The sequence below is a fragment of the Hydractinia symbiolongicarpus genome, chromosome 12, assembly GCF_029227915.1.
Source record: "Hydractinia symbiolongicarpus strain clone_291-10 chromosome 12, HSymV2.1, whole genome shotgun sequence".
Lineage (NCBI taxonomy): Eukaryota > Metazoa > Cnidaria > Hydrozoa > Anthoathecata > Hydractiniidae > Hydractinia > Hydractinia symbiolongicarpus.
The window spans coordinates 16676105-16690594 of NC_079886.1; the positions used below are offsets into that span (position 1 = coordinate 16676105).

General features: G+C 33.1%; 2 protein-coding genes across 2 annotated transcripts; one reads left to right on the forward strand and one right to left on the reverse strand.

The window, feature by feature from the left end:
- The first annotated feature begins 454 nt into the window (after positions 1-454).
- LOC130621672 (polypeptide N-acetylgalactosaminyltransferase 13-like) lies at positions 455-5107 on the forward strand. Its single transcript, XM_057437001.1, has 8 exons — positions 455-871; positions 1317-1495; positions 2021-2396; positions 2469-2586; positions 3098-3412; positions 3499-3600; positions 3780-3917; positions 4217-5107. The coding sequence occupies exons 1-8, from the start codon at positions 516-518 to the stop codon at positions 4376-4378; spliced, it is 1746 nt and encodes a 581-aa protein (XP_057292984.1). The 5' UTR covers positions 455-515; the 3' UTR covers positions 4379-5107.
- A 2012-nt stretch (positions 5108-7119) lies between these two features.
- On the reverse strand, positions 7120-14257 carry LOC130622134 (WD repeat-containing protein 37-like). Its single transcript, XM_057437546.1, has 16 exons — positions 14224-14257; positions 13041-13283; positions 12495-12629; positions 12084-12142; positions 11870-12011; positions 11451-11522; positions 11264-11308; positions 11092-11180; positions 10436-10475; positions 10274-10333; positions 9566-9682; positions 9294-9435; positions 9146-9218; positions 8825-8889; positions 8638-8752; positions 7120-7502 (listed from the first exon to the last, which is right to left on the reverse strand). Exons 1-16 carry the CDS (start codon positions 14255-14257, stop codon positions 7386-7388), a joined length of 1548 nt encoding a protein of 515 aa, XP_057293529.1. The 3' UTR covers positions 7120-7385.
- Positions 14258-14490: the final 233 nt, after the last annotated feature.

Genomic DNA, 14490 nt, shown 5'->3' on the forward strand with positions numbered 1-14490 from the left:
TTTTTATTTCTTTTTTTTTCAATGTTATGGCTACCTGTTGTTTGCGTAAAGAGGTAAATGTTGATTAAAAGTTAAAAGTTGCCATTGTTGTGTTTGAGATACTACGATTTGACTATAGTGACAGATATGACCTTTATCCCCCAGCAAAATATTGCAACAACAATGTAAACTTTACCATCTTCCTCGTTATCATCTTAAGTTGGCAAAATTCTAATTTTTCAAAACTTCAGCTTACCACAAAGAGAAGTCAAACATAGCAAAAGTTTCTACATGGAAAATGACCAATCTTACATACACAAGTTTGTTCATAAAAAAACAGGGAAGATTAATATTGACAGGGCACTCTAAACATGAAGCATATTAATGACCTTAACCAACCTGATCTAGACTGGTGTTAGATGAGGTTTTTGCGTAAATGTCACAAATTGTAATAATGTGCTAATTACATTGTATTTCTTGACTTTTTTTGTTTAGGCAAACATGAAAAAATAAAGTGGCGTGGAGATATATTTAAAATGAGATTAGCAAGAAGATATATTTGTGCTGCTGTGATTTTCACATCCTTGTTTTGGCTTCTTCTAGACTTCACTGCCTTATTTTGGAATAGCAGGGTAGTAGATAGTAGTACATTAGATGTTAATAAAAGAAATGAAGATACTGAAGATATTGTAAATATAGACTATTTCAGACGCTATTATAAAACAATGCTAGATCCCCAACCAGGCAGTGCTGGCATGAACGGACAAGGTGTTGAAAATCCTGAAAGTGAAAAGGAAAAAGAAGACAAAGGGTTAAATGACTATGGTTTTAATGAATTGTCCAGCTCAAAAATATCTTTAGAAAGAACTATACCTGACAATAGACATTCAAGGTTTGTATTTATTAGCAGATATTATAATGAGACATTGTTTTTATTTTTAAGTTTTAATTTCATGTATTATTTCTTTTAAGCGCCTAGGTGATCAGGCACCAATGATAAAAGTATGCAGGCTAATTGGTTAAGAAGTTGCTATTGTTACCTCATTAATATTTCCATGATGCGAACTGAAATGTCATGCATTAGACCTTTACAGTAATTATTTTAAGCATGTCAAAAGATTTGTGCTAAATAAAAATTAAAAGTCGTACAGCTTTAACACATAATTCACAATTTACAACATGGAAAGGAGAGGATGTTTTAGGGGGGACGTTATCCAGCTTTGCCGGAATAAATTAAAATGTGTACAAGTTTCATCTCTTTTTGTCTTGTTGCAATTGCATGTATAACAACACATCTTGTCATTAACATGATTTTGTTAGCACTCATCCTTTTTTAGTTGCTTGAATGTCAAATATCCCAGACAACTGCAAACAGCGAGTGTTATCATAATATTTCACAACGAAGCATGGTCGGCTTTGCTCCGTACTGTTCATACAGTATTAGCCAGGTCTCCACCACACTTGCTCTATGAAATCATTTTAGTAGATGACGCAAGTATCAAAGATTCTACGTACAGTAAGTTGTATTTTTTCTTACTCTTTAAAGCATGCATATATGAATATGATACCTTTTCTGAAGAAAGAGAAAGGTTTTAGAGGAAATTCGATCGCACTACTTTTGAATTGGTTTCTTTCTCCCTGCTAAAACTTAGATTTGCAACAAAAGAAATTGAAATAAAACTAATCATAATAAACAAATAAGTTATCCCTTAATCTTAATCGAAAACTACGAAACAACCATCTTTACGAAAATGAAAAATTTTAAGAAGGTAATACATATGGAGTATTGTTGTGGCAAATTGTGAAATCAGACAAAAAAGGTAAAAAATAGCTTTTACTTTAATTGTACTGTTTAGACAAGGTATGAGAATATTAAATCAGTTTATCTGTGTCCGAAACAGAATTTTTCCGTTGAAATGTTTTAGATATGTACAGTCATCAAAAAGAATATTTTTATTTAAGTTCAGTATTACTCGATTGCTAATATTAGGTGTGGTTTCGTTTAACACTTTAATGTCTTTAACCTGATTTTGCTTCGTAGAGCATCTTGGTCAAAAATTAGAAGACTACATCAAGCCGCTCCACAAAGTAAAGCTTATTCGCTCACCAAAACGCGTTGGTTTAACGCAAGCAAGATTAAAAGGAGCGGACGTCGCTCTTGGAGACGTCTTGGTGTTTTTAGATTCCCATTGCGAAGCTAGTAACGGCTGGTTAGAGCCTTTACTAGCTAGACTCAAAGAAAATAGAAAGTTGGCTGTTGTACCTGATATTGAAGTTATTGCATGGAAAGATTTTACGTACAGTAGTGAACGTGGTTCCTACAACCGTGGCATTTTTAGTTGGGAGTTGATGTTTAATTGGGGTCCTCTTCCAGAGCGAGAACAGAAAAGAAGAAAACACGAATCAGACCCAATTAAGTAAGATGTTTTTTTCAAAATCATTTTTATTGTATAAGGGAAGTATTTACGGAAATGTTCTTCCAAATATAGGTCTCCAACAATGGCTGGTGGTTTGTTTGCTATGGACAGAAAGTATTTCTTTGAAAGTGGTGCGTATGACCGGCAACTTACATACTGGGGTGGCGAAAACGTTGAAATGTCTTTCAGGGTAAATATTGTTATTGGTTTCATGCTTGCTTTGTTTTAAACGTACCATTCTTGCTAAAGTGTGTTTCTCATGCACCTGAAACGAAGTTTTTTGACTGTAATAACCTGTCACAGAGATTTGGAAATTTTTCTTGTATAGCAGCGTTGTTCTTGTTGCTCTCCTCGATTCTCCTTTCTAGCCCGGCAGAAATGTATTTTTTGCCAGTCCTTTAGAACAAAGTTTCTCTAATAATGATACCACAGCACCACCTTCTTCTGCTGTGCGAGAGCTTAGACTATATTTTTTGTACAAAAAACGTTCTTTAAAAAGCTCAAAAGTATAGATATTTCAATAAAAGAAGTGTTACAAAAATATTCGAAAATTCAGGGTTTTGTAATATTTAATTTTGCAAATGTGTTTTTGCCAAACTACCAACAACAGGATCAGGAAGAGAAGTTCATGGGACCCAATGTAACACATTATATATTTCTTTTTCCAAGGACATCTGGAGTATTTTTTACTTGTTCCATAGTTATGGATGTGCGGAGACGGCATAGAAATTTTACCCTGCTCACGTGTTGGTCACGTGTTTCGTGAGCGAGCTCCATACCAATCACCAGAGGGATCCACCGATCACAACAGTATTCGAGTGGCCGAAGTTTGGATGGACGAGTTTAAAGAGATTTTTTATTCTTTTCGTGCCAACTTGAAGCCGGAAGCAGGAGGAGATGTTAGCGACCGTAAAAAATTAAGAGAGGAACTGAAATGCAAAAGTTTCAAGTGGTACCTGCAAAATGTTATACCGGAATTAGAGATTCCAGATAAATTCCCGTACGGCAGAGGAGATGTGAGTTTGTTTGTTATAATTTTAATTTAATGATAAAAGTGCTCAGATCGTAAAAAATACTTTAAACTGGACCTTAATTGTTTTAGGTTAAAAATCTTGGAACGCAGTCTTGTCTGGACACCTTAGCAAATAACAACCAGGGAGGCAAGCCTGGTTTATATCCTTGTCATAAAATGGGTACCAATCAGGTAATAATATTTAGTCTTTTATTTACATGTACTGGTGAAACTTGCTTGTGCTTACTTGCTTAAAATTCCATGAAAGTCTGCATTTGTTTTTTTACACTGTTCTTGAAAGATTCTTGATTTTCTAGCTTTGTTACCTTGCTAATAGACACAGGGAATGTAATAATTATAATAATTTATAGTTCTTCATCTTCACGAAGAAGTCTGAAATTTGGCATGACGCTTTGTGTTTGGACCTTGACAGTAGCTCTGCCAGTGCGAACGCCAAGTTATGGCCATGTCACAAACAGGGTGGCAATCAAAAATGGGTACATGACGAGGTATGGTGCTGCTTATAAAAAACATGTTTAGGCTTTCTTCCTCTCTACACTTTGGGCGCTTCTTTAAATGAAAAGATAACTTTATGCAAGTAATTTTTCATAAAAAATGTATCAAAACAATTCTCGTTATTTTTATTTATTTATTTTTCCGGGGGGTTACGAAATATCAAAATTTTGCATTAAATTTTATCATAAACAGCTACTTCTCTGCTCTTTCGTTTCTAGTACTTCACAACGTCTTTTTCGTATATCAAATTCCTTTTACATATTTTTTTACATATAACGTATATATTTTTTAGAACGGCCTGATCAAACACGAAGGTTTTCAGAGATGTTTGGAAGGGCATGGTGATCAAATTTTAATTCGGCTGTGTGATAAAAACAAGAAAACTCAACAGTGGCTATTCGAAAGTTATCCAGACAAGCATGTTCCGCCCAACGCAAAGCGAACTTGGCTATGAAGATTTTAGTAGATTCTATCAATTGCTATACTTACTATTCGACACTGTCGTGATCTGGGAGATGATGAAGTGTAAGTGTTTATCCAAACAGTATAGCGCAGTGAACGCATTCCCAATGTGTTTCCCCGTTTACACCAGCTAATACATTCAATCGATCACCCACGTTTCAGTTGAATTTTTTTTCTACGTAATCAAATCAAAATATGTATAAACTGAATTTTAGGATTTTTTAGTAATAATTGAAGAACATATTTTTTCTAGTTTTTTTACTATTGGAAGAAATAATTTTTACATAATTTTATGGCAACTACAGATATAAATAATACGTAACCGTAAACTTTAATTTGCTGGCTCCCAATCTTTTAAAAAACTTGTATGCGAGTAATTAAACTTCCCAAAAGTTGCAAGATTTTGTCTCGCCCACCTATGGCTCGTTTGCAAGGTTTATACTAGATTCTAGGCACCCCGTTATTGTTAAACCAGCTAACACCCAGTCATAACACCAGCCCTATTCTTAACTATTTGTGGTTTATCATTTCCTTTCTGTAGTTACGTTTTCTATCATTCAAGAGGTTCAAGTAATAAGAAATGAAAGAAACGCTGTTGTTGTTGTTCTTTCATGGTTAAATGGAAGTGACCGCAACAAATTTTTAGAACGAAAGTTATTTTTATTGGAAATATTTATTTATTTAAAATGGTGCACGTAAAAATATTGTTTCTCTATCTCAAGTTCTTTTGTTGTGTCGCTAAGGTAAAAGGTTTTTTTTACAGAATATGATGATCTTTGTGGTTAGTTTATTATTACAACTTGTAGCTGAGATTGCCCCTGTGTTTAAAACCTTATTTACCCTTTTCAAGCCGCCCAAGTCTTAAAATTTGGTGTAAAAGCAAATCGCTTTACATGTTTATTGTTTACATGATCGAATGTTTTAAAATTTATTGAATAAACACGAGAATTCTCTAAACTAAAAACAAAATGGCGCATGATCGAATGTTTTAAAATTTATTGAATAAACAATTTCCATGGTTGAATACGAGAATTTTTTTAAAATAAAAACAAAATAGCGCATGATCGAATGTTTTAAAATTTATTGAATAAACACGAGAATTCTCTGAAATAAAAACAAAATGGGGCATGATCGAATGTTTACAACTTATTGAATAAACAATTTTCATGGTTGAACACGAGAATCTTTTTGAAATAAAATCAAGATGGCGCATGATCGAATGTTTTAAAATTTATTGAATAAACTATTTCCATGGTTGAATACGAGAATTTTTTTAAAATAAAAACAAAATAGCGCATGATCGAATGTTTTAAAATTTATTGAATAAACACGAGAATTCTCTGAAATAAAAACAAAATGGGGCATGATCGAATGTTTACAACTTATTGAATAAACAATTTTCATGGTTGAACACGAGAATCTTTTTGAAATAAAATCAAGATGGCGCATGATCGAATGTTTTAAAATTTATTGAATAAACTATTTCCATGGTTGAATACGAGAATTTTTTTAAAATAAAAACAAAATAGCGCATGATCGAATGTTTTAAAATTTATTGAATAAACACGAGAATTCTCTGAAATAAAAACAAAATGGGGCATGATCGAATGTTTACAACTTATTGAATAAACAATTTTCATGGTTGAACACGAGAATCTTTTTGAAATAAAATCAAGATGGCGCATGATCGAATGTTTTAAAATTTATTGAATAAACTATTTTCATGGTTGAACACGAGAATTCTCTGAAATAAAATCAAGATGGCGCATGATCGAATGACAACTTATTGAATAAACTATTTTTATGGTTGAACACGAGAATTCTCTTAAATAAAATCAAGATGGCGCATGATCGAATGTTTTACAACTTCTTGAATAAACAATTTTCATGGTTGAACACCATTCTCGAACAGCTCTTTTAGATAAATGAGGTTGTAAACTTAAAGAGCTCTGAGATCAAGAATGGGTAGAACACAAGAATTCCAAAATAAAAACAAATTTCGATAGTTAAACACGTTTCTAAATTTTGTTCTGAAAAAAAAACTAAGCAGGTAAATTTTTTGGAACTTAAAACAAAATTGCGTATGATTGGCATCCTTTCGAATACAACAGAAAAAGCACGATGTTAGAATAACAAGCATGCTCACATCTATCCAAGCTTGCCGCAGCGTCATTTGGCACACCAAAAGTTAGTTACTTCATTTGTCAGCTGCAATTTATGGTCTAAACGCGCCTCGACGCAAAACTTTTTCAGGAATATTTTGAGACTTTACTCTCCCAAATTGCGCGCTCTCTCCCTAGGCTGCTCCAGCCATGACATAATACTGAAATATAATAGTATCGGTCACACTTACTTTACACGTAACTTCCGTTTGCACTCATATATTTTTTTGGAAGAATGGGGGCAAGACATTTCATTTCGTCACAGCATTATAATCTCCAACCTACAGTATTTACGTTTAAGTTTAATCTTCAAATGGTGGCAACAAGCATGTTTGTCCCCAGGATCTCTTGGCACCGGACCATTATTACGGAGCGGCTAGAAAGCAAAAATTCCCTGGGAACGAGGTAGGGCGATAAGTGCTGCACTTTTCAAAGAATAACGAATATTTTCAATTTGTATAGGGGTAATGTCATGTCTTTCAAAAATTTATGAATCAACGCTTTTCATAACATATTTAAATTTTTAGACATTTTGTAAATCTCAAAGAAAATTAAATCCATGACGCAAAGCTACATGTTTCTGTAAAATAGCATTTTTCTTTCCTAATTTTAAATTCTACATTTCAATACATGCGCTGGAAATAAATAACTTATAATTCAATTTTTCTCTACCGAGTCGTTAGCATTCCTTTACTGTCGATGTTTCTTTGCAACTGCACGTTACGTTATTTGCGTTTGACACAATCAGCACAGTTACGGAACGTGCCGCTCATGTTCGTAGTTCTGTTGGCAAACGACGCACCGCCTTAGGCTGTAATAATCTCGAAACATAGGGCTTTAAAAAACGACATTCCATCCAAGTAATTGTTTATCGAAGCCTGCTGTAAAAAGCTGAATGTTTCTTGTGTTTGTGTCATCGAGCCAACTTGTAGCGCAAACAATTCGTTGATGACCCTAAAATAAAGTTAGTTCTCACTTAAATGTGTGCAAAAGTAAATAAATGTTTTTTCACAAACAAATGAAAATTCAAATATTTGTATAATGAACACAATCAGGATAAGAGTATGCTTATGTTATGGTTATTAGAAAAGAAATTGAAAACGTAAACGTTGCCCAAATGAATAAGATGAAATGGTCCAGACAAACTAAAGTTAGAGTTACATAAGACAAGTTTAGACGGTATAGTGGTGTTCGTCTTATTGTGTATAAAGAAAGAGAAAATTGTGTCAAATTAAAATACCCAATCACACAAAAAAAGTTTTCAAGGATTCAACAAGACTGGGAAATATGCTCTAAACACGTTCCCCTACCTGAGACTAAATAGGCTTATAAGCGTTACGCTTATAAAAACATGTAATTATTAAAAGTAAAAAAAGGCACAATTTTTAACTTCATTTCCTATTAGTATAATTAACTTCACACCATGTGCGCCTCTTTTCGAAACTTCTTGGCCTGTATTTTTTTTTTTTTTTAATTAAAATTTATCTTAGCCCTATACGGGCCGAATAGAATCCTATTTCTTTTTGTAATAACTGATGAAACATACTGTTTTAGATGTTGTAACTCGGTGATTTTTCCTCATTTTTAGTTAACTTCAAAATAGTAAAAAAAAAATGGTATTAAATCACATCTATTGCCATAGGGGTTAACAAGTGATCAGGAAAAAAATAGAGAATTTTTTTATCAAAATCCTTATTAACAGTTTCAAAGTCATATTATAGCCTTTTTAGGCTTCTATGAAGTAATTTTACACAACTAAAACGTTTGTAAATCTGTTTTATCCCCAAAGTTTTGTTCACTGTTTTAGCCACTTTCCAGGTTCTGAAATATATGACCACGTCATCTTGGACAGAATGTCATCCAAAATTTTTTATCCCAATTTTCTTCAATGTGTTATCAAATAATTGTTTGAGGTTTTGTGGCATTACAATCTCTCATTCGTCATTTTCTGAGGGGCTAGTTTTTTTAGAGGTATTTCATTTCGCGCCAACACCCATTTAACCCAACATTCCTTTCCCTTCCAACTTAGATTGGGTTGTTAAACATGAAAAATCTGAACAAAATAATGACGTTAAAAAAAGTTGGTAACCTGTCGGTGACGTCTAGGTAAGCGAGACAATCGGTTTCCTGACAGATCATAGAGTCGAACTTGTCGGTTGTCGTGTGGAATGGCGATTACGTTCTGCGTAGGCGAGAGCGATAGCCTATAAAAGTAAAAATCAAAAATTTATATTACACGTTTTTGTTTTTTTTGTTAGGTACGCAGCCATTTTTACCTGTTAACAGCTGAATCTAATCGTATGGTTGCCAATGGTGATCTCATATTTTTTAAATCCCAAACCTAAAACAAATGGAATTGTTAGGAATTTACAAGGAAACTCTTATAAACAAAAGAGGGTGAAATCAAACTAACGAAATGAAAACAGTTTATGTTATCAAGCATTTTTATAAAAGACTATTTTTATTGTTAACACAAGACTATTTTGGAACTGAGCAAGTAACTGGCCAAATAACTCAAATATTATTAAACGACGTTTCCTAAAATGTGGGGAAATAATGGTGAAAAGTTAAAAAAAAGTAATAAACAAATATGGTACCTTCACAGTGCGATCGTCACTCCCACTGACAACGTGGTCAGCTTTCGTGGTGAAAACTGCAGAAGTAACCGTGCTAAAAATATAAAATTGCGATGAAAAAGGCGCAAAAATTCATTATTTTAGTTAACATGTAAAAAATGTTTCTTACTCGGTATGACCTTGGAAAACATTTACAGAATGCATTGTGGGTAATCTGAAATCCCACAAACGAAATGTCGTATCCTGTGATGACGTCACGATTAATTTTTGAACGGAATGTGCAGACGCGTGCGTGATTTCCAACTCATGACCTAAACAAATACAAAATGGTAGGCGCTACATTGCACTGCAGAATGCACATTCAAATATATCACGTACATAAAAACAAAAGTTCACGGCCATATTGAAATAAGTTTTTTCAAAAACCAGCAAACGCATTACCTTCTAAAGTGTGAATAACTTTCTCTTCCTCGACATCCCATAGTTTTACTGTTCTATCCCATGATGCAGTCACAATTTGAGTTCCGTTAGACCACCAATCAGCAGATGCGATAGGTCCTAAATACAAACATTCTCTTTTCCGAACAAAAAAGTGCGGGCAATATGAAGAAATCATGGGTGCTTCTGAAATCTCGTTGGGCGTGGAATGTTTTCAAACGATAAACGATAAAAAACAAACAAAGCGCTTCCGCAGGTTACAAGTTTTTATAAGAAATGTCGAATCTTCCACTATCAATCTATTCATAAAAAATACAGACTAACAATTAGAAAACCTTCAAAATTTCTGCTAAGCAACTTTTCAGCAACTTTTTTTATCAAAGTTAAGGCATTTTTTTTAGCAACCGAAGTGCCAGGTCAAAAGTTAAGTTGAATGAAAAAGAGGAGCGACTTTTAGTGCACATGCAAAAAAAGAACATTTTCGCAAAATACGCAAAAGCGATTTTCGGTGTTTTAAATCTTGCGGTTAATCTTAATCTTCGATTCACGAAAGCTTATTCCCCAAAGAAAAATTTCAACTCGTGAAAATTAATTTCATCAAGCGTGGTACGTCTAGGCTAGAACAATTTAATCATTCTTTTTTATTGCAAATTCAACTCATAACAGAGGTGTGCTTTCTTTTATACCAGTGAAAACGTTACCACTCCTCACCTTCATGTCCCGTGAATTCACTCACTGGAACTTTTATCTTACTGATTTGTTGATTATCCGCTAAAAAGAAAAAGTATGAGATAGAAAAAAAGGTTGTTTTTTTTAATTAAATCCAATGAACCTGTCAAAAAAGATTGAATTGAATTTAATAGAGAAACTTACCAGTGTCTATATCGTCCTCCTGCTCATCATCTCCAGAACCCTAAAATATAAAAAAATCCTCATGCTTTCATCCACGCTTTTCACGCCCACCCTTAATTAACGCTGCCCGTTTGGCTTACAGAAGTGTTTTTACGCCCAGTTTAGAATAAAAAATTGCTAATCAAGTCAGAAAAAGGTATCACATTTAATTTATCCATTAAGTTAAGAAATTAAGAAGTCATTATCAATATTTTTTAAAAATGAATTCATGCATGCATATCGACATAATTTTAAAATAAATTTTGGTACGCGATAGAGAAACACGTACAGCTGCAATTTGATTGGTTCCCATCCCCTTCCGCACGCGAAAATCTGTTTTCTATACTTTTGAAATAAATTCTCTCCTGTTTTACATTTTTATGGCTTAACCTTCCTTATTTTACCTGCTCTCCTCCCTCCCCTTTTTTATCTGTCTGCTATAACTTGCTTCCATGGTATTCAAAAATGTGTGAGATTATACCTAAATGTGTCAAAATGACATAAAGCATGGGGGATCAAGTTCTTCCCTCGGATAGAGCTAACTGGATCGGATATAAGCACACCTTCTTAGATTTAAAACAATATGTGTTTTTGGTATTAAACTGTTTAACTTTTCTCCAAACGAAAAAAAAACCTACCGCAGGAGATTCTAAAGGCGATTTACTTTTTAGATCAGATATCGTTGGTATTTGAACCTTCCATATGTGACAGCTACCGTCGCCTGATCCTATATTCAAAGAAGCAGGGGGTGTACTCGTGACCTTTTTCGTCTCACAATGTAAAATGTTTAAACAAAAAAAAACATTTTACCTGTGCATACCAAAGAATCTGTTGGATGGAATCGAATTGAATTTACTAAAAAAGAAAATGAATAAAAAAAATTAAAAAAATTTATTGGGAAACCGATATTCAATGCGAAGAAAAGTTCTCCAACTGTCTTTTGGGTTTTGCAACAATTCGTACGAATCTTTTACTTCTAACAAAATACTCCTCTTACCGGAACCATTGTGTGCATGGTAGGATATTAAACATTGCCCGGTTTCAATATTCCAAATACGAGCTGTGCGATCTAAATAAATATAAACTAAAACATGAAAGGTTTCTTTTCTTAAACAAGAAAATCACTGTAAGCTTAAGATGGTGAGGGATGGAGATGAAATATGTTAAAATAATAAAGTCAGGTTTTTTCTGCTGTATATGTTGAGTTCAAAAAAAAAAAGAAGAATCGCAAATGTGATCGTGGCCTATTGAAAACACATTAAAATCTTAAGTGGCTGAAGAAATTTTTATAAAATTTCTAAATTTTTGTTAACTAGGTGGATTAGATTTTTAAAAGAATGTATTTTGACTCTTTATATGTTACATTCGTGCAATAAACACAATGTCCATACGCCAACTAAGAAAAAAGTTCCCCACCGGCAGATGCTGTTCCCACAACAGCTTGTCCAGATCTGCAACAACTGACCTCCCATATACCATCACGATGACCATTATATTTCTGTACTAACTGACAGTAAAGACCACCACCTTGGTTTGGAATTTTAAAACTTGATACAATCTAAAAAATGTTATCAAAAAAATTACATCCATGTACAGTAAAAACAAATTCTCTGTTCGGACAAACACTCACTTTACTTGTTGAAGCTTTGTAAGTTGTTTTTAACTTTTGTGACATCAACTGACTTGTTGCTGAAAACAGAGAAATTTTGTTATTTTTAGGGTTTTTGAAGCAGTACATAAAGAAGGGCATAACAAATATTAAACTCGGCATTGTATAAAGCCGATTTTAATACGGTATACCAGTATGGTAACCCAAACAACTCAACATTTCACCACATTTCGATTGCTCTTGAAAACAGGAAAAAAACAGGCATAATGGCAGCATTTTATAACAAATATATGGCAAATATTGCAGCAATAAGAAGTAGTTTGTAGTACTGTGAAGTGCTATAATAATAACAACGCTTTTATTTTTCAGCCCCCTTCTGTCTTTTTTCTGTGGCAGCCTGGTATCTAGGCATTCAGTTAATGTTTTACTTACATGGTTTTTTTGAACCTTTATTAGATGTGTCCGTATACTCAACATTCAAGTCTGATTTCTCAACGTTATTGACTTTTTCTGTATTACTCCCTAATAAATTGTATTTTTCTGTCAGCAGCTCAATCTTGTCTGTCACTTAAATAAAATTAGAAAAGATAAAAGTTTAATAAAAATGTGAAAATGCACATGTTGTCTTGAACAATTACAATTAAATTGTATCACAATAAAGAGCAAACATTCATGAAACAAAATTTGCAAGGACTGTCACAAATGTTGACATTTTCTAGGCTAATTAGCTGAACAGTATTTTATGGTATAATTTGTAAAAATCTCAAACACGTTGACTGACCAGTCTCTCAGAATTAATTTTCATAAGAGAAAAACGACTATGAAAGACAGTAAAAGTTCGCAAATAGTCATTTCTTTATATTTCAAGCAAGCAAACCTTGTTTTCTAACAAAAAAATTTAGTGGTGGACAAAAGACTGACTGAATAAAAAAATATGAGAAAAAAAAGTAAAGGGAAATGTCTGATAACAAAACATACATGAAACATTTTCTTGATGAAGACGCTCAAATTCTTTCTCAATTAATCTAAACAAATTTTGTAGTTTGCTGTGCATTTCTGGTGGAAGGCCCCCACCTTCCTCTTCTTGACTTCGTTCCTTTGAATTTGTACTTTTTACACTTAATAAACGTCTTGGTTTACTTTTTGTACTTGGTTGCACATTTTTTTCTTTTTTGTCACTTCTCTCCATTGTCAAGGTTTGTATCAGAAATATTGATTTTTCTAAAAAGTATAAGATAATATCATTTATGGAAAAGCATAAAACCACGCTATCTAATTCAATATCCAGAAAATTTACAAGTTAGAAAATGTCTAGTCAACAAAATCTAAAATTCAGCAAAAAAGATAGTCCTTTTGCTGGCTATTTTCCAGTGGTTGCATAAAAAAATGGCAAAAATTATTAGTCAGCAAAAATATTAGTCATTTAGCAAACATTTAGTTGCTTTTTGCACCCTTTTTTTACTGATAATGTCTATTGCATACCATTTTGTGCATACCAGTTTCCAAGTCATTAATCCTCTCAAAATTAAAAGTGCAATACAATAACTTCACTAATTTTGTCTAAAGACGTGTTGATGTCAGTCTAATGCATGTCAGAACGTTTAACAAATAACCAGGCTTTGCCACAAAACACAATTGATGGGTCCTGACAACATAGTACTCACATGAATGATCATTCCCTGAGCATTAAATGGCTCACAAAAATCACAATGAGAAATCATCATTTCCCTCCAGATCTATGCTAGCATTACTCCAAATACAAGTATTGGGGATGTTCATAGAGTGAGCTCCATGAGCAGTGAACCTGAAACATTGTGCCACTATCAAATGAATGTTAATCCCTATCAAGCATTAACTCATTACCTTGTTACCTTGAGTAACATTAACCTGTTCTTTCTTTAGTCATTGTTAACTTCATGAAATTCCAGCTGCTTATAGCCTTAAATATTTAAACTACTGTGTAAGCAGCAAATCACTTGGGACGATTTGCTCATGGCTGAATAAGACATAATACTTTTTTAACAACTTTAAAGCAAAATGAACACATACAGTCAGTGCATGATTAAAGCGCTTAAAATAACATTCCTTTAAGAGTGAATGACCATCAAAATTTTGACATTTGACTGTCATTTTGAAAAAAAAATTATGTTAATCAATTCACCTTTATAATATCTATGCATAGCTTGAGTGCCCATCCCGTAACAGGTCTAATGACGAAAAATGTTTGTTATTAATGTTAAAAATTTGATATTACTTAAATATGAAATCATAATTTATGCAGCTTAACTGCGAATATCTTGAGAACAAAAAGATTTTTTTAAAAAAAATTAAAGACTTGTTGGCCAACTTTTTAAGCTCTATAATATAAGTCCAACATCATTTTTTACCTTAAAAATTCAAGTAAAACCTCTAATTAAGTGTGCCCTCT

Excerpts from the sequence above, each read along its gene's own strand:
- LOC130622134 (XM_057437546.1), bottom strand. The coding sequence starts at position 14,257 with ATGGGCACTCAAGCTATGCATAGATATTATAAAG. Across the intron at positions 11,523-11,869 it reads TGTGGGAACAGCATCTGCCG|ATCGCACAGCTCGTATTTGG; the intron begins GTGGGGAACTTT and ends ATATTTATTTAG. Across the intron at positions 9,219-9,293 it reads GTTTTCCAAGGTCATACCGA|CACGGTTACTTCTGCAGTTT; the intron begins GTAAGAAACATT and ends TTATATTTTTAG.
- LOC130621672 (XM_057437001.1), top strand. The coding sequence starts at position 516 with ATGAGATTAGCAAGAAGATATATTTGTGCTGCTGTGATTTTCACATCC. Across the intron at positions 1,496-2,020 it reads TATCAAAGATTCTACGTACA|AGCATCTTGGTCAAAAATTA; the intron begins GTAAGTTGTATT and ends TTTGCTTCGTAG. Across the intron at positions 2,397-2,468 it reads CACGAATCAGACCCAATTAA|GTCTCCAACAATGGCTGGTG; the intron begins GTAAGATGTTTT and ends TTCCAAATATAG.